This window comes from Periplaneta americana, chromosome 1 (genome assembly GCF_040183065.1).
Source record: "Periplaneta americana isolate PAMFEO1 chromosome 1, P.americana_PAMFEO1_priV1, whole genome shotgun sequence".
NCBI classification, from domain to species: domain Eukaryota; kingdom Metazoa; phylum Arthropoda; class Insecta; order Blattodea; family Blattidae; genus Periplaneta; species Periplaneta americana.
Window position 1 is genome coordinate 228404496 of NC_091117.1, and position 23664 is coordinate 228428159.

General features: G+C 37.3%; 1 protein-coding gene across 1 annotated transcript in view; it reads left to right on the plus strand.

Annotated features, from left to right (window-relative positions):
• LOC138708699 (neurotrimin-like) overlaps window positions 1–23664 on the plus strand; it is a 478679-nt gene that overhangs the window by 426600 nt on the left and 28415 nt on the right. Inside the window, exon 3 of the mRNA XM_069838802.1 lies at window positions 5333–5543. Within this exon, the coding sequence (XP_069694903.1) occupies window positions 5333–5543 (211 nt within the window). The remainder of the gene's footprint in view (window positions 1–5332; window positions 5544–23664) is intronic.

Genomic DNA, 23664 nt, shown 5'->3' on the forward strand with positions numbered 1-23664 from the left:
AGCAATGGTAGTAATAATTATAAGTAACAGCAATAGTAGTAATAATTATAAGTAACAGCAATGGTAGTAATAATTATAAGTAACAGCAATAGTAGGAATAATTATAAGTAACAGCAATAGTAGTAATAATTATAAGTAACAGCAATAGTAGGAATAATTATAAGTAACAGCAATGGTAGTAATAATTATAAGTAACAGCAATAGTAGTAATAATTATAAGTAACAGCAATGGTAGTAATAATTATAAGTAACAGCAATGGTAGTAATAATTATAAGTAACAGCAATAGTAGTAATAATTATAAGTAACAGCAATAGTAGTAATAATTATAAGTAACAGCAATAGTAGTAATAATTATAAGTAACAGCAATGGTAGTAATAATTATAAGTAACAGCAATAGTAGTAATAATTATAAGTAACAGCAATAGTAGTAATAATTATAAGTAACAGCAATAGTAGTAATAATTATAAGTAACAGCAATAGTAGTAATAATTATAAGTAACAGCAATAGTAGTAATAATCATAAGTAACAGCAATAGTAGTAATAATCATAAGTAACAGCAATAGTAGTAATAATCATAAGTAACAGCAATAGTAGTAATAATTATAAGTAACAGCAATAGTAGTAATAATTATAAGTAACAGCAATAGTAGCAATAATTATAAGTAACAGCAATGGTAGTAATAATTATAAGTAACAGCAATAGTAGTAATAATTATAAGTAACAGCAATAGTAGTAATAATTATAAGTAACAGCAATAGTAGCAATAATTATAAGTAACAGCAATAGTAGGAATAATTATAAGTAACAGCAATAGCAGCAATAGTAGCAGCGGTAATATTAGTACCAAGAGGAGAGATAGAAATTGTAGTAACAATAGTAGTAGAAATAGTATAATTAGTGGCAATAGTATTATGAGCAATAGAAGCAGGTTTACTAGCAGTTGTGAATGGCAACAGTCGTCTACAGAGTACATGATACGCTTCTGTTAACTTATAAATATAATTTTAAGCGTTATCTCGACACATTTCACTTTGTTTCTGTCCGAAGCCACGGAAGGGCGCCTCAGGATGTTTCTCGTCAGTTTGCTTTGTTCTGACACGGAAAGTGAACACGGGGTTGTGACATGTCATTTCTTTTGTATCAAATATTACGCCATTTGTTTTTTGCTAACCACGAATCTCTACGTCATAATACAACTAGTGGGGATGATGATAATGTCGCTTGTAATCATCGTCATATTCACCATCACTGGCCTTCACTTGTTCTGTCCCGTTACGTTGATCACCGCTGATAACGACAGGGGCAGCATGACGCGCAGCTCATATAACGGAAAGCCTCTTGTAAGAAGAAGACACTCAAATATCTTCTAATATCCATTGAGATATTTGTTTAATTACTTAAATAAAATATCTTCCTACCGACTGCGTTGTGCCCAACGGCTATGGTGCTTTAATTTAATGGCGTCACATGTGACCGCAGAGAAAGGGCAGAAAATATTAAGGGAGACACAGACTTCCGACATAAAATCATTTCCAGCTTTCTGGGGACTTGCAAGAATTCGTTTAAAATTAAGTATAATCAAAGAAGGATCTGATTAAGGGCTGTAGCCACGGGCGTAGCTCAGTCGGCTAAGGCGCTTGACTGTCGATCAGGATTTGCACTCAGGCTGATCATCTGTTGGGTTTTTCCGAGGTTTTCCAAACCTTAAGGCAAATATCCGGTAATCTATCATGAATCTTCGGCCTCATTTTGCAACATATCATTTGGATATCAGCAATTCCATCGACGCTAAATAACCTCGTCGTTGATATTCATTCATTTAGGCTAATAATTTTTGAAGATTAGCTTCCGATGTCGTCATAACATTCTCATCATCAGCGAATGTGAGCGTTGTGAAATTCACATTATAGAATCCGATAAAGTATTCCAGCTATTCGTTTATGATCTGGTTGAGATATTCTGTAAAACAGGTGAAAATGGACACCCTTTTCACACACCTAAATTTGTTAATATGCAATCTTTACTTATATTCTCGCAACTTTCAAGTTATTACCTATGTCTCTGTGTAAATGCTCTGTCCCTTTTTACCTTATCAAAGCCTCTGTACGTATAATCTAAGCCAAGAGCGTTCTTTTCTGAATCCATGTTGCTGTTCCACTAACATATTTTCGGATATTTAGGAAAATGTATTATAGGCCTATGTCTTTTATGTGTTAAATATAATGTTACCTCGTTAATATGTTTCGGCCTGCTATTGGCCATCATCAGAACTGGTTGTTGCTGGTCTTGGCGCCTTTTGTTGTTGTTTCCTATGGGGGTGTGTTTGTGTAATGTAATGTGGAGTCAAAGAGTGTGTGTGTTCTAAAATTGACAAAAAAATTCATCACACTAACATACGAAAACAAAAACACACACAAGATTGCAACCTCATTCAAGAAATTAAATTACAACATCGCATACAGAACAAATAATACTATACAAAAACATCTCAACACACAAACAACACAAACAAACAAATACAACCACACAGGCGTATACAAACTCAAATGTAACAACTTTTACATAGGACAGACAGGCAGATCATTTCAAACACGTTACGAAGAACACATCACAGCCATAACAAAATTATAAAACACATCCCAAATGCTAACCACATATATAGAGACATCAACGCAGGTATGGAAATTCTAACATCCAACCAAAAAGCCTGAAACTAAACATACTAGAACAATACGAAATATTCAAGCACACAAAAACACATCCAAATGAAATTCTCAACACACAACTCAATTTCAAATCACACACACTCTTTGACTCCACATTACACTACACAAACACACCCCCACAGGAAACAAAACAAAAGACGCCAAGACCAGCAACAACCAGTTCTGATGATGGCCGATAGCAGGCCAAAACATGTTAATGTTGTAACATAAAATTTAACACGTGAAAGACATATAATACGTTTTCCAAAGTGATATAGTGTTAAAAGTTGCGTGATTAAGATGTATATCGGATATTTAATTTATTCTAGTAACTAAAATCTCTATGGGTAGAGCATGTAGCACGTATGAGCGAATCCAGAAATGCATATAGAGTGTTAGTTGGGAGGCCGGAGGGAAAAATACCTTTAGGGAGACCGAGACGTAGATGGGAAGATAATATTAAAATGGATTTGAGGGAGGTGGGATATGATGATAGAGAATGGATTAATCTTGCTCAGGATAGGGACCAATGGCGGGCATATGTGATGGCGGGCAATGAACCTTCGGGTTCCTTAAAAGCCAGTAAGTAAGTAAGTAAGTAAGTAAGTAAGTAAGTAAGTGAGTAAGTAAGTAAGTAACTAAAATCTCTGCATAAACTTTGTAGAAAGAATTTAGGAGACATTTCTCTGCAATTTTGACAATTTCTCCTATTTCCTTTCCAAGTATCGGAATTATTATAGCATGTTTTCAGTTGTTTGGGATTATTCCATCTCTCTAACACACAGGCCTAAGGATGCCTGTAAAATCTTTACTAGAAATATATCTGGCGCGTATTTGAGTAAGTGGGTATTCTATTGTCCACGACTGACTATTTTTTTTCTTGACATATTTAGTACCGGTACCTTTCTCAATTCATCTAAATTGAACGTTTAAACGAACGTAAGCCGGTTCTCCGTCATCTGTGTGCGACAGCAGCTGCCTTTCCCAGAGGCAATCATGCAAAAGACCGCGTAACTCATGTTGTAAAAAATGGAGATGCGCATGATCTTTAATTCTGCCACGTACGAAATGAAGTTGCACATGTACCAGGTTTACTTAGGTAGTGGCAACAGTGATAAAGCGATATCTAGGAAACAGTTGGTTCCGGACTTTAGTTTATTGGGACATTTTGCCTTGTCTCATTGTCATATACCAGGTGTTCATTTCAAAGTGTGTCATGACGTCACTGTTGGTGAGTCAACGATTTGAAGCGAGTTTCAGCTTTTGTGTCAGAGGAATTGCCTATTAATCAAGGCGTTCAATCTGAACTTGAGAACGTGTACGGTATAACTTGAACGTCGTAGCAACAGATGGCGGTCTGTACGGTCTGTGTGCTACCATAACCTCTTTCGAACTGTGTTTTGCGCGGCCAAGTCGTACGCAGGGTATTTGTTATCATCGGTTGCTTACGGCAACATTCCTCAACACAAATCAAATGCTCCTTGTCCATGTTGACCGTCGACGTTAATGTCAACAAATGCTGTACGTAAGTAATCATGTTAACCCTCTCCACATATCCCGACAGTAAGAAGAAAACTCACCTCAGTACGTGTTTCCAAACAGTTCACATTCCTGCCACTACAGGTCTTACCATACGTATCGGTAAGCACCCTTCCGAATGAACGCCGTGCTTGATAGGCAACTTCTCTGGCACGTAGGTAATATGCCTCTCCGGAAATGTAGGAAAATTGAATTCACTAGGCTCATCGGCTAGCCACATGACGACATACAGCGAGCCATGGCACACTTTGAACTGAACACCCAGTAGTCATCCTTGCAGTTTGTAGCTACAATTTCCAAACACACTTTATACTGGGTGTTCAGTTCAAAGTGTGCCATGGTTCGCTGTATGTCGTCATGTGGCTAGCCGATGAGCCTAGAGAATCCAATCTTCCTACACTTCCGCAGAGGCGTATCACCTATGAGCGAGAGAAGTTGCCTAGCAAGTACGGCGTTCATTCTGAAGAGTACGTACCGATACGTACGGTAACGCCAGTAGTGGCAGGAATGTGAACTGTTTGGAAACACGTACTATCGGGATATGGGGAGAGGGTTAAGACGATTACTTACGTATTTGTTGACATTAACTTCGACGGTCAACATGGACACGGAGCATTTGATTTGTGTTGTGGAATGTTGCCGTACGCAACCGATGATAACAAATACCCTGCGTACGACTTGCCGGCGCAAAACACAGTTCCAAAGAGGTTATGGTAGCACACAGACCGTACAGACCGCCATCTGTTGCTGCGACGTTCAAGTGATACCGTACACGTTCTCAAGTTCAGATTGAAGAACGCCTTAAATAATAGGCAACTTCTCTAACATATAAGCTGAAACTCGCTTCAAATCGGTAACTCAACAACAGTGACGTCATGACACAGTCTGAAATGAACAGCCAGTATATTGGTTATAAATGCGTTTGGGTAAGAAGTTTATTTTGCCACTTTGGATGCTCTGTTTTTTCACTTACAAGATGAAATGCAAGATATGCTCGTTCCGCATTTTGTGTCTGCGTTATCATAATGCGCCTATTAAGCTCAGTCCTGAGAAGTGATGTTGCCAAGCCTCGTGTGTCGCAGGTGTCGTGGATCAGGCGGCGCGACGCACACATCCTGACGGTGGACCGCTACACCTTCATCGCTGACGAGCGCTTCCAGGCCTTCCTGGTGGAGGCCACGGACACGTGGACGCTGCAGATCAAGTACGTGCAGGCGCGTGACGCCGGCCAGTACGAGTGCCAGGTCAGCACGGAGCCCAAGATGAGCCACTTCATCACGCTCAACGTCGTCGGTGAGTCCAGCTACACGGGAAAAACGAACAATGTCACAATTCCTTTACGGGTGATGTCGTTACCTAATTCACTGTGTTACTACAAACTTTACTGATATTTTTACCAAAAGTGGTAAAGGAGGATTAAAACCACGGGTACACTCATCATTTCCTTCATTTCAAGTAGATACACCAATAAATTTTGCAGTAATGTACTAAAATAGATCAATATCTCACCCTTATTGGAAATGTGACATTGTTCGTTTTTCCCGTGTACCCTTCAGTTGTGACCATGGTCTTCGTCTTGTTTGTATTTATGTTCGTCCCATGCTGTAACTCTAAAAGAGATGAGGAGTGAAATTTCTATTTCCTACAACTTTATAGACAACTTCATATTTTGTACACTTCAACCACAAAGCAGCCTTTCTGTTTTGCCGCCCAATACTCCCTCTAAGTCGTCTAAAGCACAAAGCTGTAGGCTGGAAGTCGCGAGTTCGATTCCCGTTGAGATGGTCTAATCCTTCCTGTCGCACTACAGCCCTGGAACTTACTCATTCTCTAACAGAAATGAGTGCTAGATTTTTTCCTCAGGGGTAAAGGCGGCGAGCACGTGGGACTGGCATTAATTCCGATTATCTGTACAGGAGGGAGTCTTAACCTGCCGCCACTCTGAGAGCTCCCTGGCCTGTGGTGGGGATGACTTTACCTTAACAAATATAATGAAATTTCTATAAGAAAGGTGGTAAACATTTTAATAAATATATAAGTTAAATATTGTTAATTAACGTCACTAATTGCTCCTGTATTGTGTCGGCTACAGTAGGTCTATATCTTGTAATTAGGTTGTTGGAACAAAATGATGGAGCGAAAGAGAAGGTAGAAAAATGAGCAGAAGAATAGAAAGAAAGGGCAAAAAAGGAAAGGTAACAAGAGAGAGATAGAGAGGAAGATAGGGGAAGGACAAAAGAATGACAAAGTGGTTAAGAGATGAACTAACAGAGAGATGAAGAGAGGAGAGAATTAAAACAAGTTCAGAAAAGAGGAGGGAATGGAGAGATTTGACGAAAATGAGGAGGAGAGTATGAAAAAGAGGACGGTAAAGGGGGAAAAGGAGATGAATATCAAGGGAAAGGAGAAGAGTTCTGGACAGAAGGAAGAGAAAGATGCAATGGAATAAAAGTGTAAGAAAATAGAGATAGAGAAAACCTAATGGCCATAGAAAAGGTAAAAGAGGAAGGGAGATATATTGGGATGAAGGAAACAATAAAAGATGGAAGAATAGGTCATAAGACACGAAGAAAGAAGAAAACAAGTGAAGCAGGGAGAGGAAAAGAAAGAATAGAAATGTAAAGGGAGGAGATAAATGTAGAAGGAGAGAGGAAGAAATATTGGTGAAAGCGGAAAAGGAGATTGTGTGGAAGACTGGAGACAGAGGAGAGGGGATGAGAAGGGAATTATAGGGAAGAGGAGATGGAGGGGAAAGAGTAGAGAGAGGGATGATTATAGGACAAAATGGTTGAAAGCAAGAGAGAGACAGAAGGTTGTTAATTTCCGACCTGCGTTGTGACGCGAATTTATAACCCGGATGTCAGCTGAAGGGCTTGATGATCAAATGATGAAACAGTTTGTAATCCAAAGCACCTGTTTTAGGATCAGCTTAATTGTTATTGTGTTGTGAAAATAACTGCATATTGGAGAACATTGGTGTATGACTTATGGCCCGAAATAAATCGCAGTGATTTCACTACGCAGTTACACTTCATGAGGATTGAGAGTACAAGGTTCAAACTGACAAGTAAGATCAGATATTACGGCCGATTTCAGTTTATGATCGTTATGGGACAGATATCAGTAGTTTTGTATGTAAACATTTCTTTGATACATCAATTTCTTCTTTCACCTCTTTATATGCAACGCAATTGGTTTAGATTGCAGTGAAAGAGGAACGTATGTAATAGATACCAATAGTAATTAATTACATACAGGAAGGTCCTCTCGAAGTTTGCTGATTTCAACCGCCTATCAAAAGAAAGAGGATAATGCGAGGGCAATTTTTTTTACCTTTATTAGGAAGTGTAACTAAAAAAATTCACAAAAACAACCAGAAGCATTTATGTACACTGGTTTCATAGTTGCCCACACTGTGATCACCTAAGTTGTTGCGATCACTCACCTTGGCGGTATATACATTGTCCTCAACATTACCCAAACAAAAAATTTAACGGAGTAATGTCGAGAGAACGAGAAGGCCTTGTCTAGGTGCGGAGGTGCTGTAATAGTAGGCTAGATGGAAAGGAAGATCAAATGATCGAATCCTGCGTAAAACCACAGTATATAATACTTAGTTTAGGGCTGCCTCGAATATGCTGCATGATTAAACGTGGTTTTTGAGGGCCCATATTTGGACATTGTACCCTTTAGCTAAGTTTCCCAGACAATGTAAAGTTGCCTCTTGCAAAACCAAACATGAAAAGAAAAATTTTTGTTTTTGTTAATGAGTTCTAGGAATTCAGTAATTGGAAATTCTTGTCGCTAAGCTATGTCGGTTGCCTTGATTTATTGACTATTTTTTACCTTCTTATATTATATTGTTAATGACTGAAGCAGTAATTGGTACTGCCATACTGGCAACTTACATTATTACTCTTTGGAAGTCTTGGAGTTGTTTTATGGCCGTCGTCCTAAATATATAGGGTTAAAAGTTTAATAAAAGAAAAGTTGTTCTGAAATGCAGTATTTTTTTTTTTCATTTTAGGCTAAGAACTTAGAAATACCGCCCTCTACTTATATTTTAAGGCATCCATATCCTAATTCAAACTCAGTACTGAGTTAATGTATATTATGAACCCTTTTTGAATGGAAGAAGGGTATTTTTCTCCCAAAATGTATTTCGGATTGAAATGCAAAAAATCTTAATTCAACATGCTCTTCACTTCATAGGTGAAGCCCATAAGTAAATCCCGAAAAGACAAGGTATATGATTATGTCTCGTGACCAGAATATTGTACGAAATGGAAATATCAAAATTTGTAAATTTATCCTTTCAAGAGGTGCAAAAATTAAAATACCTTGGATTAACACTAACAAATATAAATGACACTCGAGAGAAAATTAAACGCTGAATAAATATGGAAAATGCCTGTTATTATTCGGTTGAGAAGCTTTTGTCATCCAATCTGATCTCAAAGAAGCTGAAAGTTAGAATTTATAAAACAGTTATATTACCGGTTGCGAAACTTGGACCCTCACTTTGAGACTGGAACAGAGGTTCAGGGTGTTTGAGAATAAGGTGCTTAGGAAAATATTTGGGGCTAAGAGGGATGAAGTTACAGGAGAATGGAGAAAGTTACACAACACAGAACTGCACGCATTGTATTCTTCACCTGACATAATTAGGAACATTAAATCCAGACGCTTGAGATGGGCAGGGCATGTAGCACGTATGGGCGAATCCAGAAATGCATATAGAGTGTTAGTTGGGAGGCCTGAGGGAAAAATACTTTTGGGCAGGCCGAGACGTAGGTGGGAAGATAATATTAAAATTGATTTTAGGGAGGTCGGTTATGATAGTAGATACTGGATTAATATTGCTCAGGATAGGGACCAATGGCGGGCTTATGTGAGGGCGGCAATGAACCTCTGGGTTCCTTAAAAGCCGTAAGTAAGTAAGTACCGGTATGTGAGTAAGTGAGATGAAGCCCAGCCATCTGAAGGATGATTTTCATATCCAATATTTTAAATTTATAAACTGTGAAAGATCATTAACTAGTTAAATTAATGTAACAATTGCGCGTCATTCTGAGGATTTGGCGCGCATGCCCTGTGACACTTGGGAGTAAAGGGTAATCGACAGATAACCTCCTTGAGTGCTCAAACGCTTTTCTATCAGATGCTTTGTTACGAATGTCACATCTGTTTAGAAAATAGTTTCGTCAAACATTACAAAGACGAACAAAATTTCATAAAATAACGCAATTAAGAAACTCACGAATGATAGGAATGGCCACATTGCTGTGTACTATCGTCTGCAGAGTCGTAGTGCATTCGTGCATCCACTTCATTTCGTCAGAATATGTGAGAACCCCCAACTTTCTTGCAAGTCTCGCTTTAAGTACATCTTCAACATTCTAAACGACATTTCATACAAGTTGAGAGGATGCGAAAGCATTTCTTTCCCCTTCTACTTGCCCTGAGTTCGTCAGTAACAGAACGGTAGCTGTTACCTCTTATACCTGCACCCCCCCAAGTTGTACACACAAGAAAATAAAATATTAAATAAAGTACATAAGTGAATATAAAATACAGTGGCACAGATGTTTGACAATTACATGGATGAGTATATTTTAGTGTCGTTCTTACAATATTTTCAACTAATAATTATAGTAAGGAATACTAGTTTGTATTTTAAAGTCAGGGGGAGCGACACACTGCAGATTGTCCCGTTGTGTATGCTGTAGAGTAGCAACTAGCGGTGGAGAAAACATTTACCTTCTGCTGTCAGTAGCTTTTTAATGTGCCAGTTGATATAAGCAGCAATAAAATGAAATATAAACGCTTAGTATATACCGGTACTTTCGAAATATAGATTATCAGTAAACATTTTCAATAATATAATTTTTCACTGTGTTGGAAGTCAATTAGTTGAACGTTAGTAAGATGGACAGTAGCAGCTTCCCCTTCTCTGATGGTAGAGAGTATGAGTAGAGGGGAAGGCCTATCAACCAAACTGAAATGGGGTTTACATTTGAAATGTTTAATTCACTTTTGCAGAGTATAACGATAGAGAAGGGGCATGTGGCATTTTCTCATGCGCAGGCTTTGAGGAATAAAGGTCTTACTGTCAGTGCGTTTCCACTGTCATGCCGTACCCACTGCGATTTAATCTTAATTTCTAAGTACATGCCGTATCTGTCATCAGCTGAAGCACTTCTATCAACAGTTTTCATTTCTCTGTGAACGAGTCTCTTCTTTACATTTCTTGAAAATGATATACTTGCTGTATCTTGAGCGTTGCATCTCTGTACAGACTGCATCCACCAGAATTGCATTCTGTTTCCTCAGGATTTCAATTTCCCTTCGCCACTGTTCTGGTGTGCTGAAATCAGATCTTCGTTGCTGCCTGCACTAGTTTATTTTCTTTTGAGAGAACGTAACTAAGCCGACATGGTTCTTCAGAATCGCTCAAGGTTAAAGATGAAGTGACACTTCCTACAAAAAAATATATACTATAATATTAAATTAAAGTTTCTTTATTTTTAACAGTAGTGTGATTTGTTGCGGATAGTGAAATAACAAGAATTAAAATAACGTAATTAATGCAACAAATCTGTTTTGCTTGTCACACGTACTTCCTGTTATTTCTCAATATGGTGGATGATTGTAATTTGTCATGCAAACATTCTTGAAAAGCTCTTGCCACATTTGTTCGGATTTCAGCCACTCATAAAACGCCAGAATTCGGTTCACACACTCTTCTTATAATACCTGGAATGGCAACTTTGCTTTTTTCCTTTCCTGAAGGCTTCGACAAAACAGTCTGAAATACGAATAAGTCATTAATTTATTCAGCGGCACTTGTTGAGAGCAAAATAAATTAAATTTAAATTTATTTTAGAAGCATTATTTTTTATGAATTTGTGTTAGGAATTAAATAATTTATTTGCCAACTTTTGTAAATCGCAGGCATTAGATTGCACAACATCCCTTTTGTTTCCATGGCAATTAGATAGAAACAGAATAGCAACGTATGAAATGATAATGGAAATTTCAAGTTATCTTAACCAATGGCTGTTGATTGCTTTAGATATCAATGCCAATAAATCCGTACTGTTATTTTTCTCGAGGTATATGACATTAGTATCATTGTAACCTGTCTGATGATATTTTTTCCCCCTTTCTTAACTGTAAATGGCACAAACGCTACTTAGGTGTAAATTTTTCTGACATTTTGTATATTCGATTCCCTCATCGTTTCAAATGCATATCATTTTACCTTTTAAGTGTGTTTCTAAATTATATGTAATACGCTTTGTCAAATCTGGCAACCTTTTCATAAGGGAAGCTAACTTTCTTCTTCTTCTTCTTTGCTGCGCTTAGTTTGTTGACGTAAGGTCATCAGATTTCGTTTTTATTTGTTTATTTATTTGTTTATTTATTTATTTTATTATTTATTTATTTATTGTTTGTTTGTTTGTTTGTTTATTCTGGTGTAGTTAAGGCCATCAGTCCTTCTCTTCCACAACACCAGGAATACAAATACAATAATAGAAATAGCAGAAAAAACTACACTATAAACAAAGTAAAGCCACACAAAAATATACACAGGTTGCAGTCACACAAACAAATATTATACAAATAGAAAATTACAATATGAACGGAATCAGTCAATTTCATTACCATCTCATGAACACCTTCATCTCAATTACTATAATCGTTAATTTTATTTCATCCTCTTGACCTGACCATCTGATACAGTAGACTGTTCTATCTCCAATCGAAATAAAGAAAATTATTGTAATTGGTTTTCTCTTCAATTTTAAGCTTTTCTGATTTTGAAGGTAAAATTACTGTATATGTTGCAACAGCGTTCATGTTCTTCCTTTTGCCATTCTCTTTTCAATTGAAAATACGTTTCATTAAAAAAACGAAAAAACATTTAGTTTTATTGTTATTAAGCTTATATTTCTGACACACACTGTCTTTCTGTGTCCATTAATTCCTGCAACTTTCCTTAGTGTTACTGTTGTATGCAAGTCTGATAATAATGCTGTTGACACACCCATCTTTCAAGAGGTTTCACATACACGTGATTTATCCTCTTTCAGTTCATGAAACAAGCACGTCCGCGAAACGTATCGAGTACTGACACAACACTGACAGCACATGAGAGACACTGATATGTCTGTCCTGGGTCTTCTAGAAATAAGTTACAGTATTCATATCACAGCTACATTGATCCAGAATGGAAGTGATAGACTTGCATGTTTCTCGGGTAAATATCAATTAAAAAAATAAGAGAAAAATGTAGACTGTAACTGCGATCCAAAGCTTACTCATTGAATTACAGCTGGTTGCCTTGACTACTTATTTCTGTTGTCAGTAGGCCTATATTTACTGTAACTGAAATTCAGAGATAGGCACTATTTTTTTTCACAATTCCCGAACAACGGTGCTTACCTGCAGAGGAGCGAACAAAAAAAATTACGTGTAGTAACAGTGATCAATCTAGTGAGCGTTATGAGGAATAGGAAGTAATGGATCTTCTTGTCACTTAGTCTGGCGTCTGGAGGAAACAGTGACAGCTCCAAGTTAGAAAAATAAACTTTATATCCTTATAATAATTTAATTCGGAAAAAGTTGAATCAATCCTGGGGCCGACGACGTCTGCAACACAAGCGATCTTGCTGAAATAACTCGAATAGACATAACCAGTTGATGCACTGGCTTGCAGCATTTCTTCTCCATGGCAGTAGGGGATTGTAAGAAATTTCTTCCGGATTTGCATTTGTCATTTTAATGTCATAGTTACTGAATACGTCTGAATTTTCAGCTTTTAAGAAAGTTTGTGTTAACTATGATCTAATGGAAATGGAACGACTGGTAGAAAAGAAACGGAACGTATCTAGCATATCTTTTATTAGAGTTTAAACTACGGGAGAAAAACATCCCATGGGAGGGGGGCAGCACGAAAGTAGTTACCACTTTTCAAAGACGGCCATTCTGACATGAATAATTCTTCACATTCAGGGAGTTCGACTTTAATCAAGATCATTTAAAGACATTAATTCACGAAGATCCACATCATTCAACTACACAAAGACCAATAGAAGAACTATCGTACGACATTTGCATTCTATGGACAGAGTTCAGATATTGGTGTGTGCATGCCGTACCTTTTTGTGACTGTGTTCACATTTGTGCTTATTGTCCACACCTGTGCAGTAACGGTCAGCGCGTCTGGCCGCGAAACCAGGTGGCCCGGATTCGAATCCCGGTCGGGGCAAGTTACCTGGTTGAGGTTTTCCGGGGTTTTCTCTCAACCCAATACGAGCAAATGCTGGGTAACTTTCGGTGCTGGACCTCGGACTCATTTCACCGGCATTATCACCTTCATTTCATTCAGACGCTAAATAACCTAGATGTTGATAAAGCGTCGTAAAATAATCCAATATAATAAAAATAAAAATAATTTTGGACATAATAAAAAAACGCTGCGAATTTATGCGTCAACTTAATACAACCGGTTAGAGTGATGGGTGGACTTGCATTTGAGTGAGTGAGTGAGTGAATGTGAGTGAGTGAATGAATGTGAGTGAGTGAGTGATTGAATATGAGTGAGTGTGAGTGAGTGAATGAATGTGAGTGAGTGAGTGAATAAATGTGAGTGAGTGAGTAAATGTGAGTGAGTGAGTGAGTGAATGAATGTGAGTGAGTGAGTGAATGTGACTGAGTGAGTGATTGAGTGAATGTGAGTGAATGAGAGTGAGTGAATATGAGTGAGTGAGTGAATGTGAGTGAGTGAGTGAGTGAGTGAGTGAGTGAGTGAGTGAGTGAGTGAGTGAGTGAGTGAGTGAGTGAGTGAGTGAGTGAGTGAGTGAGTGAGTGAGTGAGTGGGAAATGGATGATTGAGTTTGCGAATATTACGGGTACTTAGAATTAACTTTATTTATTCATTTTTCTCCACGTCGAGGCTGCCTAAAAGACAATGCTTATCATAAAATTATAAAAAAAATGAAAGGTAAAGAAATATAATGGAAAAGAGAAAACAGTGGATAAGGAAAGAAAAGTAATATAATTATAAATAACAAATCATGATTAGTGTCAATTCCTCCTACTCGCATCTGTCATGTCACCAGGTGATCGCAGTCGTCTATTCAGCACTGAATGCAGGACCCAACTCAAGTGAGCAGATCGCCATAGGAAAGAGATCGGAGAGGGTTTCTTATAGATCCCTTCACTGCAGACAGAGATACTTCAGTAACGACAGTTTGTCCTAGACCAACTGCTTGCAAAAACGCGCGAATCTTTTTGTGGTGGTCCCTCTAGCCTCAGTGAATAGTTGAGTAACTCCGATGGACGTCAGATGAAATTTTTTCTTATAGTATGTTATAGTGGGGTTATACAGGGTGTATCTAAATTGGTGTCAAATATTTCGGGGACATGTTCCTAGCACCAAAACATTACAAAAAGTTCATATGAACATTGGTCTCAAAATAATTTATTTCAGAGTTACAAGACAAAATTTAATGTTACAAAAATCGCTCGAAGTGGCTTCCTTCTGCTTCGATGTGTCCCCTAAACTTGCGTTACATGCTCTGGCGTGCTCTGTTGAAAATTCCTGGAGTGTTTCGTATTTCGTGAAATCCATTTGGATACGCTCTCAGAATATCAACATTAAGTACAGGAGTCGCATAACCAGGGACTTTAAATTCCCCAGACGAAGAAATCCATTGGATTCAAATCAGGCGATCAAGCAGGTCATGCAATGAATCCCCTTCGACCAATACATCTTTGGGGAATTACGAACTATCAGACTGAAATGAGCTGGAGCAGCATCGTGTTAAAACACATTCGTTGGATGACGTCCAGAAGTACATCATCAATTAAATGATGCAAATCATTTCGTTCTGTTCACTCACAGAATACATTTTCTTCTGATTTCTTCGCTCTAACAATCAGCGGCCAATGAAGGGACAAATCCTTTAATAACTCCCTAACGAATGGTTTTCGTACCCATGTTCTTATTAACTTTTTTAATTGTTTTGATGTTAGGAACACGTCCCCGAAATATTTGACACCATTTAGATACACCCTGTATATCGCATTTGTCCTGATGTACTTCAGTATGTTGATTATCGTACTTTTAGTAAAGACTTGTCCAGTTGGTTGAGAAGGTGTATGGCTTCTATTTACAATCTAGAGGGAATTAAATACCTTACACAACGAATACTGATGATAGAGTCGCAAATATATTTGAATAACTTTCGCAGTGTTCATGCCTTTGATTTCACTGTCGATCTGTGAAATTAAAATTGACGACGTAATATTCTAACCTGATTTCCACTTGTTTTATATGTAAAGGGGCGTTCAATTAGTTGCAGGGTCAAATAATTCGAGGTTAGTTTGCAGTATATGTGATAAAAACAGAGATTGTGCCTCGTGATTGCCCACGGCTACCGAAGCAAACTCTGGGTTATCATTTATTGCTTTGATCACCGAACATCCCCGATATTGTGTGTGTGCGTGCTAGAGGGTTGCGCTAAATTATTATGCTATGGCACGCAATATCGTCTGTTATGAAACACACCACAAAAGCGAGACTGTAAAACTCTTGTGTAAAAAAAAATTACGTCAACGAATGTCACTTAATATAAATGTGTTTATTAGACGCATCTACAATTGCGATTTCGACGGCTTTGGGCTCTATCACAAGAGTGGAAAACGGTTTGAGAAACTGAGCCTATCATCAGTTTCTCTATTCTCTAATTTCTGTTAAGAATATTTTTAATGTCAAATTCGTTAAATGTTAAATAAAGATAATCTAAATTAAAATCCTATTTCAAATAATGTATGGTTGAATTGTTACGAATATTTGTGGTCAGAAATAGAAAAGGGACACACTTTCACCAAACAAACTTAAGATACGAATATAGATCCCATACCAATGGAGAAATTACACGAGACCGAGAAAGAGTGCAAGAATAGAAAGCTCCTGGGATAGATGGATTAATATGGAATTTTTAAATAGCTATCAGAGTATTTTTTTAATTATACTAATAACCTATATAAATATCTGTTGGGAATTTGGATATGTCTCAGAAGAACGCAATAGGTACTGCTTTAGTAATACAAATTTATAAGAAAGGACATAGAATAAATTGTAATACCAAGGTATAAGCTTGCTGAATAGTGGATGTAAATTATATGAATAGATAATTGTAGAAATAATAAAACCGAAAATGGAATACATTCTATCTGAAGAACAACAAGCAAGATCTTGTACTGAGTCGACCTGGTTGGCGAGTTGCTATAGCGCTGGCCTTCTATGCCATGGTTGCGAGTTCTATCCCGGGCCAGGTCGATAGCATTTAAGTGTGCTTAAATGCGACAGGCTCATGTCAGTAGATTTACTGGCATGTAAAATAACTCCTGCGGGACAAAATTCCGGCACATCCGGCGACTCTGATATAACCTCTGCAGTTGTGAGCGTCGTTAAATAAAACGTAACATTTAATATCTTGTACTGACTACGTTTTCATAGTAAATCAACTGATAAAAAAACACAGAGAACACAACATTCCAAAATATTGTGCTTTTTATAAATTATGAAAGGCGTTTAATCAAGTATACACTTACACTTACTGGCTTTTAAGAAACCCGGAGATTCATTGCCGCCCTCACATAAGCCCGCCATTGGTCCCTATCCTGAGCTAGATTAATCCAGTCTCTGCCATCATATCCCACCTCCCTCAAATCCATTTTAATATTATCTTCCCATCTACGTCTCGGCCTCCCTAAAGGTCTTTTTCCCTCCGGCCTCTCAACTAACACTCTATATGCATTTCTGGATTCGCCCATAAGTGCTACATGTCCTGCCCATCTCAAACGTTTGGATTTAATGTTCTTAATTATGTCAAGTGAAGAATACAATGCGTGCAGTTCTGTGTTGTGTAACTTTCTCCATTCTCCTGTACCTTCATCCCTCTTAGCCCCAAATATTTTCCTAAGCACCTTATTCTCAAACACCCTTAACCTATGTTCCTCTCTCAAAGTGAGAGTCCAAGTTTCACAACCATACAGAACAACCGGTAATATAACTGTTTTATAAATTCTAATTTCCAGATTTTTCGACAGCAGACTGGATGATAAAAGCTTCTCAACTGAATAACAGGCATTTCCCATATTTATTCTGTGTTTAATTTCCTCTCGAGTATCATTTATATTTGTTACTGTTGCTCCAAGTTATTTGAACTTCTCCACCTCTTCAAAAGATAAATTTCCAATTTTTATATTTCCATTTCGTACAATATTCCCGTCACTAGACATAATCATATCTTCGTCTTTTTCGGGATTTACTTAAAAACCTATCTATTTACTTGCTTCCAGTAAAATTCCCGTGTTTTCCCTAATCGTTTGTGGATTTCCTCCTAACATATTCACGTCATCCGCATAGACAAGCAGCTGATGTAACCCGTTCAATTCCCAACCCTGTCCGTTATCCTCGACTTTCCTAATGGCATACTCTAGAGCAAAGTTAAAAAGTAAAGGAGTATATCGTCGAAAACTGTAGGATATTTTAGTAAGTGAAGGAATTGCGCAACGTCTCATTAGGACTGTTCAGGGCTTTTATGTACACACAAATATCAAACGAATGGAGAGCGAAGAAACCAGGGAAATGTGTAAGGCAAGAATGTCGGACAAATCTTGTAAACGTAAATTTGGAAAATGTTTACATTACTTAAATTAAGAGATTAAAGAGGATGATGTGGCAATTGTGAAGCAAAAGTGGAGAAGTGAAAGGACAGTAGTTTTAATTTCTCCCTCATTACTTACCGTTGCGTGGTGAAGCGGTCGTTCCGCAGTAATCTCTCGTCTAAGAAAAAGTAGTCCCATAAGGTAACGGAGTGGCTGGCAGATGAAGATCACGAGGAAGAAGGGAAGCAATGAAATTTCTTACCCACTAAAAAGAGAGGAAATGTGGGCGGCACGTTGTTGTCGGAGACATTCTAGAGTGCAGAATTAGCGGTTGGCGATGCTTGATAACTACGTCAAGAAGTCCAAAGGTGTTGGAGGAAGAAGCTGGAAAACCGGAGAGGCGAGACGTAAAAAAAATGTCGATAAACCTCTGTCAGACAATGAGACAGAACCGCCATTCTGCTCTAAAAAATAAGATAGAGTGAGGAGAGGGTGGGAGTAATGAAGAAAGAGACGGCATAAAACCTCTGCCTCAGCGAGACTAGGCTTGTATGTTCCTTTGTCTGTTTTGTTATGCTATGATGTCCCTCTCACCGAGTGATATCTTTAGAAATGGAGTGAAAAGCAGTAGAGAAGAGTTAGGATTAAATAATAATCAGGAAGGAGAGAAAGCTAAGAACGAGGAAAGCGGCGAGAGGGCAGTAAATGAAGGGAGAAACAAGAGAAGATATACAGGAGGAAGCTAAATAACCTTGTAGAGTGAAAGGGACGCTAGAGTGCACTAGAATGAATAGAAAACCTGTATTATATTTTGTGATTAAATGCACGGTTAATTAGAAAATTAACCTCTTCCTTTACTATATATTTTACCAGTTTTGTGAAAAAAAGTGTCATATTTTTTTATTTTCTTAAAGAGGTCATTTAATATTATAGAATCACTGTACATCACTAATTTTCTTACATACCTAACAAATCACTATGAAGTAGACATACATTCATACCTGAATTATTATCCCGAGTTATCTCGTGCACCTTGATTCCAGCTCTGGTAGTTGTCCCACTTTGATTTTCTCCTGAACTATTTACCAACTTATGTTTTTTAATGGATTAATTTATGAGGTACAATACCAGTGCTGTTATCAAGGCGTTAAATGTTGCTTGTCGTGTGATAGACTCGAAATCAGGGTATTACGCACAGCGGCACATTGCATTCCGGACAGTAGTATCTGCTCTCCTATATGAGAGCGTTTTGGGAAGAATGGTGTAGCAGTCATTGAATATTTGTACCAGTACATCTGTTCTTCAGGTTTGTGAATAATGTTCTGCAGTATCACTATGCCCAAAAGTACACGTATTTCAGAGTCTGTAGTAGGCCACCACGAATTATTTTCAGCATTCTGTGAACACTTATTAGCATGCCGAATCGTCCCCTCGAATATAATGTTGATGAGGTCATTATTAAAGAATAATTTAAAAAATTGAGAATTATCGTTATCAGAAACAATGTTAAAATTTCAGGGAATGGGGACCTCGGAGGTGCAGAAGAAATGGTGCCAGATGTCTTCTATTCAAACCATTGTCGAAAAGACGCGACATCAACTGATCTGAATTTGTTTGTTGGGCTATAACTTCGTCTTCTGATACCGATGTTTCATTTCCTAATCTTCTACAGGAATATATTCCTGATCAAAAGTTTCGGAATCACTAACTTGATCCATCTTTACACAAAACTGCACAAAAAACACTAAACACAAAGAGAAACCGCCAAAACTGACTAGCATCTACTCACTACTGTGTGTGAATGCTATATGAGCATAGAATTCCACTCGCAAGGAAGAAGTACAAAAAACACCACCAGATATAGCAATATCACTAACTTCTGTAGCCATCTAGTGAGGAAAAGGTTAATGAAAGAATGGAAACGTATATATTCGGGATATAATCCTTAGCAGCGAAAATGGGACTCAAACGAGTTAACTCGGGTTAATAAATTTTGACCCAAGTTAGCAACCCGAGTTAACTCGGGTTAATCAGGGAAGTGGTTAAATACGAAGTTTCAGCAATCTGGCAACATCGCCGCTAACACACTGTTCTCGTGATACAGATGTAAAAGGTCATCGAACTCGGCGTGTCTCGCTAGATTAGCTGTTCTCTGGCTCTGTATTGCAGTCAAATCGTATCGTGCGGTGGCTTCAGATTAGAGGTTTTTAAAATTAAATTTATACGAAAACTTTGCATATTATTGAAATACACCGGAGGGATAAATAAATTATTCTCCATTAGATTTCCTATCGATATGGACAATCCACGATCCTACTCGCAATAGTTACGGAATGAGAGGTTCTCAAACATTTGAGAAAATTTTTTTTCTGAAAAAAAAAAACTATTAACTTTCCAGCAATGTGATATGATAGCTTTTTGTTACATACAACATGAGTTATTCCCCCTGAAAATCTGCAAGAATATATTTTCACTTCCCCTCTGTATAAGAACTTTCAATCTGGAGCAAGAAGGAAGGTTTAAGGGAGCACGCTACACTACGAGTGACGACAAAATTATTTTTTTCCTCAGAAACCGAAAAGTGCATCAAACTTAGAATTTGGTGTGCTAAATATTCACAACCTCTACTTTAAAAAAACAATATTCAGACTTGAGAAATATTTTATAGTTAGTTACCTGTAATTAAATATTAAACATTTGTCATTTCCGATAATCCAATGGGAAAGTGTTTCCCGCACAATTATCATATTTAACACTGTAATTTTATGATTCCTTCCCCATTCTATTCCAAAAACTTATATATAGCAACTATACGTACAAGAATCAGTTTTGTAACATGAATAATTTAAGTAATGTAAAATATTCATTCACAAACGATTACGGAAAACACGGGAATTTTACTGGAAGCAAGTAAAGAGATAGGTTTGGAAGTAAATCCCGAAAAGACAAAGTATATAATTATGTCTAGTGACGGTAATATATTCGAAATGGAAATATAAAAATTGTAAATTTATCTTTTGAACAGATGGAGAAGTTCAGATATCTTGGAGCAACAGTAACAAATATAAATGATACTCAGGAGGAAATTAAACACGGAATAAATATGGGAAATGCCTGTTATTATTCGGTTGAGAAGCTTTTATCATCTAGTCTGCTGACAAAAAATCTGAAAGTTAGAATTTATAAAACAGTTATATTACCGGTTTTTCTTTATGGTTGTGAAACTTGGACTCTCACTTTGAGAGAGGAACATAGGTTAAGGGTGTTTGAGAATAAGTTGCTTCGGAAAATATTTGGGGCTAAGAGGGATGAAGTTACAGGAGAATGGAGAAAGTTACACAACACAGAACTGCATGCATTGTATTCTTCACCTGACATAATTAGGAATATTAAATCCAGACGTTTGAGATGGGCAAGGCATGTAGCACGTATGGGCGAATCCAGAAATGCATATAGAGTGTTAGTTGGGAGGCTGAAGGGAAAAAGACCTTTAGGGAGGCCGAGACGTAGGTGGGAAGATAATATTAAAATGGATTTAAGGGAGGTGGGATATGATGGTAGAGACTGGATTAATCTTGCACAGGATAGGGACCAATGGTGGGCTTATGTGAGGGCGGCAATGAACGTCCGGGTTCCTTAAAAGCTAGCGAGTAAGTAAGTAAAATATTAACTCTCCTAAAAGGTACACGATGTAGTACTCATGAAAATGAAAATAGTAATAAGAGCAATGAGCGACATAAAGCACCTCCGGCAGATGTCACCGTAGACAACATTGAAACTCTTTCAGGTGAAAATAGTTCCGGTGGTGACATATGGATTGGAATATATATGGCACCACCTAAGTTACAACAATCTGGCCGGCCTAGAAAAGATTAAGAGCACATACCTGACGAGCCCAGGACGATCGAAGTTCACCCACATATGTGACGACAGGAGAATCGCCACTTGTAGACTGCACCTCCTCATGTAGCCCACCCCCAGCTACGGACATGCAAGTGAAACGAGAAGAGATATGGGACGCCATGATGTACAAAGACTGGGTAAAGCCCTACACGATCTGCGACACACGGTGATCAGACTCGCGACGCACGGATTCCACTTCAAAGTGTGTCAGATTAGGAAATATCACCAACCAGGAAACGAATGCGAGTGTTCATGGTGCGGAAAAAAGTGCGACAGGCACCACGCAATGCGGTGTGAGAAGAGACAGTTGAGTGCCGATTGATAGTGATTGTACATGAATACATATTTTGTGCTTTACATCCATTCATAAATGATTTGATACATTTTCTAGATATGAGATTTTAAAATATATTTGAAAAGAATCGTAAAAATAAACCGATTATTTGGAGATACGCAAATTATGTGGTAAAAGCTTTCCCACTACATTTTAATAGAGGTCATTTTTTATATTTAATTACTTGAAACTTTAATATTTTACAGCTGAATAGAGTTTAAGTTACACGCAGTGAATGATTACCACAATTCTATGTTTAATAAAATATTCCATTTTGTCCATAGTTGTAGATTAGAAAAGTGGATGTTCTCGTTGGAAAGCTTAAAGAGGGAGACAAAGGAAATAAACTTAAAAATAAAACGACAATGAAAGAAGATAAAATAAGAAAGTAAAATGAATAATGAAGGAAAGTAACAGCCCAAAGATATAAAGGAAGAAACAAATAATATGCACAAAAAGAAAGGATACAAGGAAAGTACGAATTATGGGAGAAACGAATTAAGGAAGAGGGTAAGAAAACCGGAAGTTAAGAAATTCAATCAATAAGGTTAAAAAAAGAAAGAATTGCAAATGAGTCAAAATAAACTAAATCAAAAGGGAAGCTAAGAAGTAGAAAACATAACTTAGAAGATGAAAAATGAATGAAACAAAAGAAACTATAAAAGGAATACACAAAGAAATAGAACAAATACGAAAAGTGAAATAATAAGAAGAAAAGAGGTAAATAAAAACGAGATATAAAGATAGAAAAAGGAAAAAAAAAGTGAAACAGAAAGAAAATCAAGTAAGAATTAAATGAATTGATTGATGAAGGAGTCAATAAATAATAAACAAGGAAACCAGAAGTAAACAAGCTATTAAGAAGCATGTAAACAAGCAAACGAGAATTAAACAAGGCATTAAACAAGGACCGAAAAAGGAATGAAGAAATTTTAGAACAATTAGAAGTAGAGTCAGTAGAAGAAAAAATCAGCAGATACAAATTCAATTGGCTAGATCATGTAAGAAGAATGGAAAATTCAAGAATCCCAAAAATTATGATGCAGTATAAACCTAGAGGACATCGTCGACCAGGAAGACCTTTTAGAAGACTGCTAGATGGGGCCGAAACAGGTCTACAGAGGCCTAATTCGTGAAGGATGATGATGATGATTAAACAAGGAAGTAAACCACTAAGTGAATAAATGAGTAAATTAATAAGTCATGAAATTAAGACATAAATAAAAATAAATAAAGGCTAGTCAGACATGTGTCTAGATTGTAAGTGTATAGTGTAAGCTCTCTTGGACTGGCTCCCAAGTGTAGTAGACCTTCAGCTCACCCTACACTACTGTAGGAGGCCGATGTCCTTATGGAATATCAGACTTTTCATATTAATATTATACATATAAGAGAGAATACGAAAAGTTGCGGAAGAAACAAATGTAGATAACTATATTGTGCAAAAATAATAAACAAATAAGAAATTGAGAAATTATAGACAGAAACAAG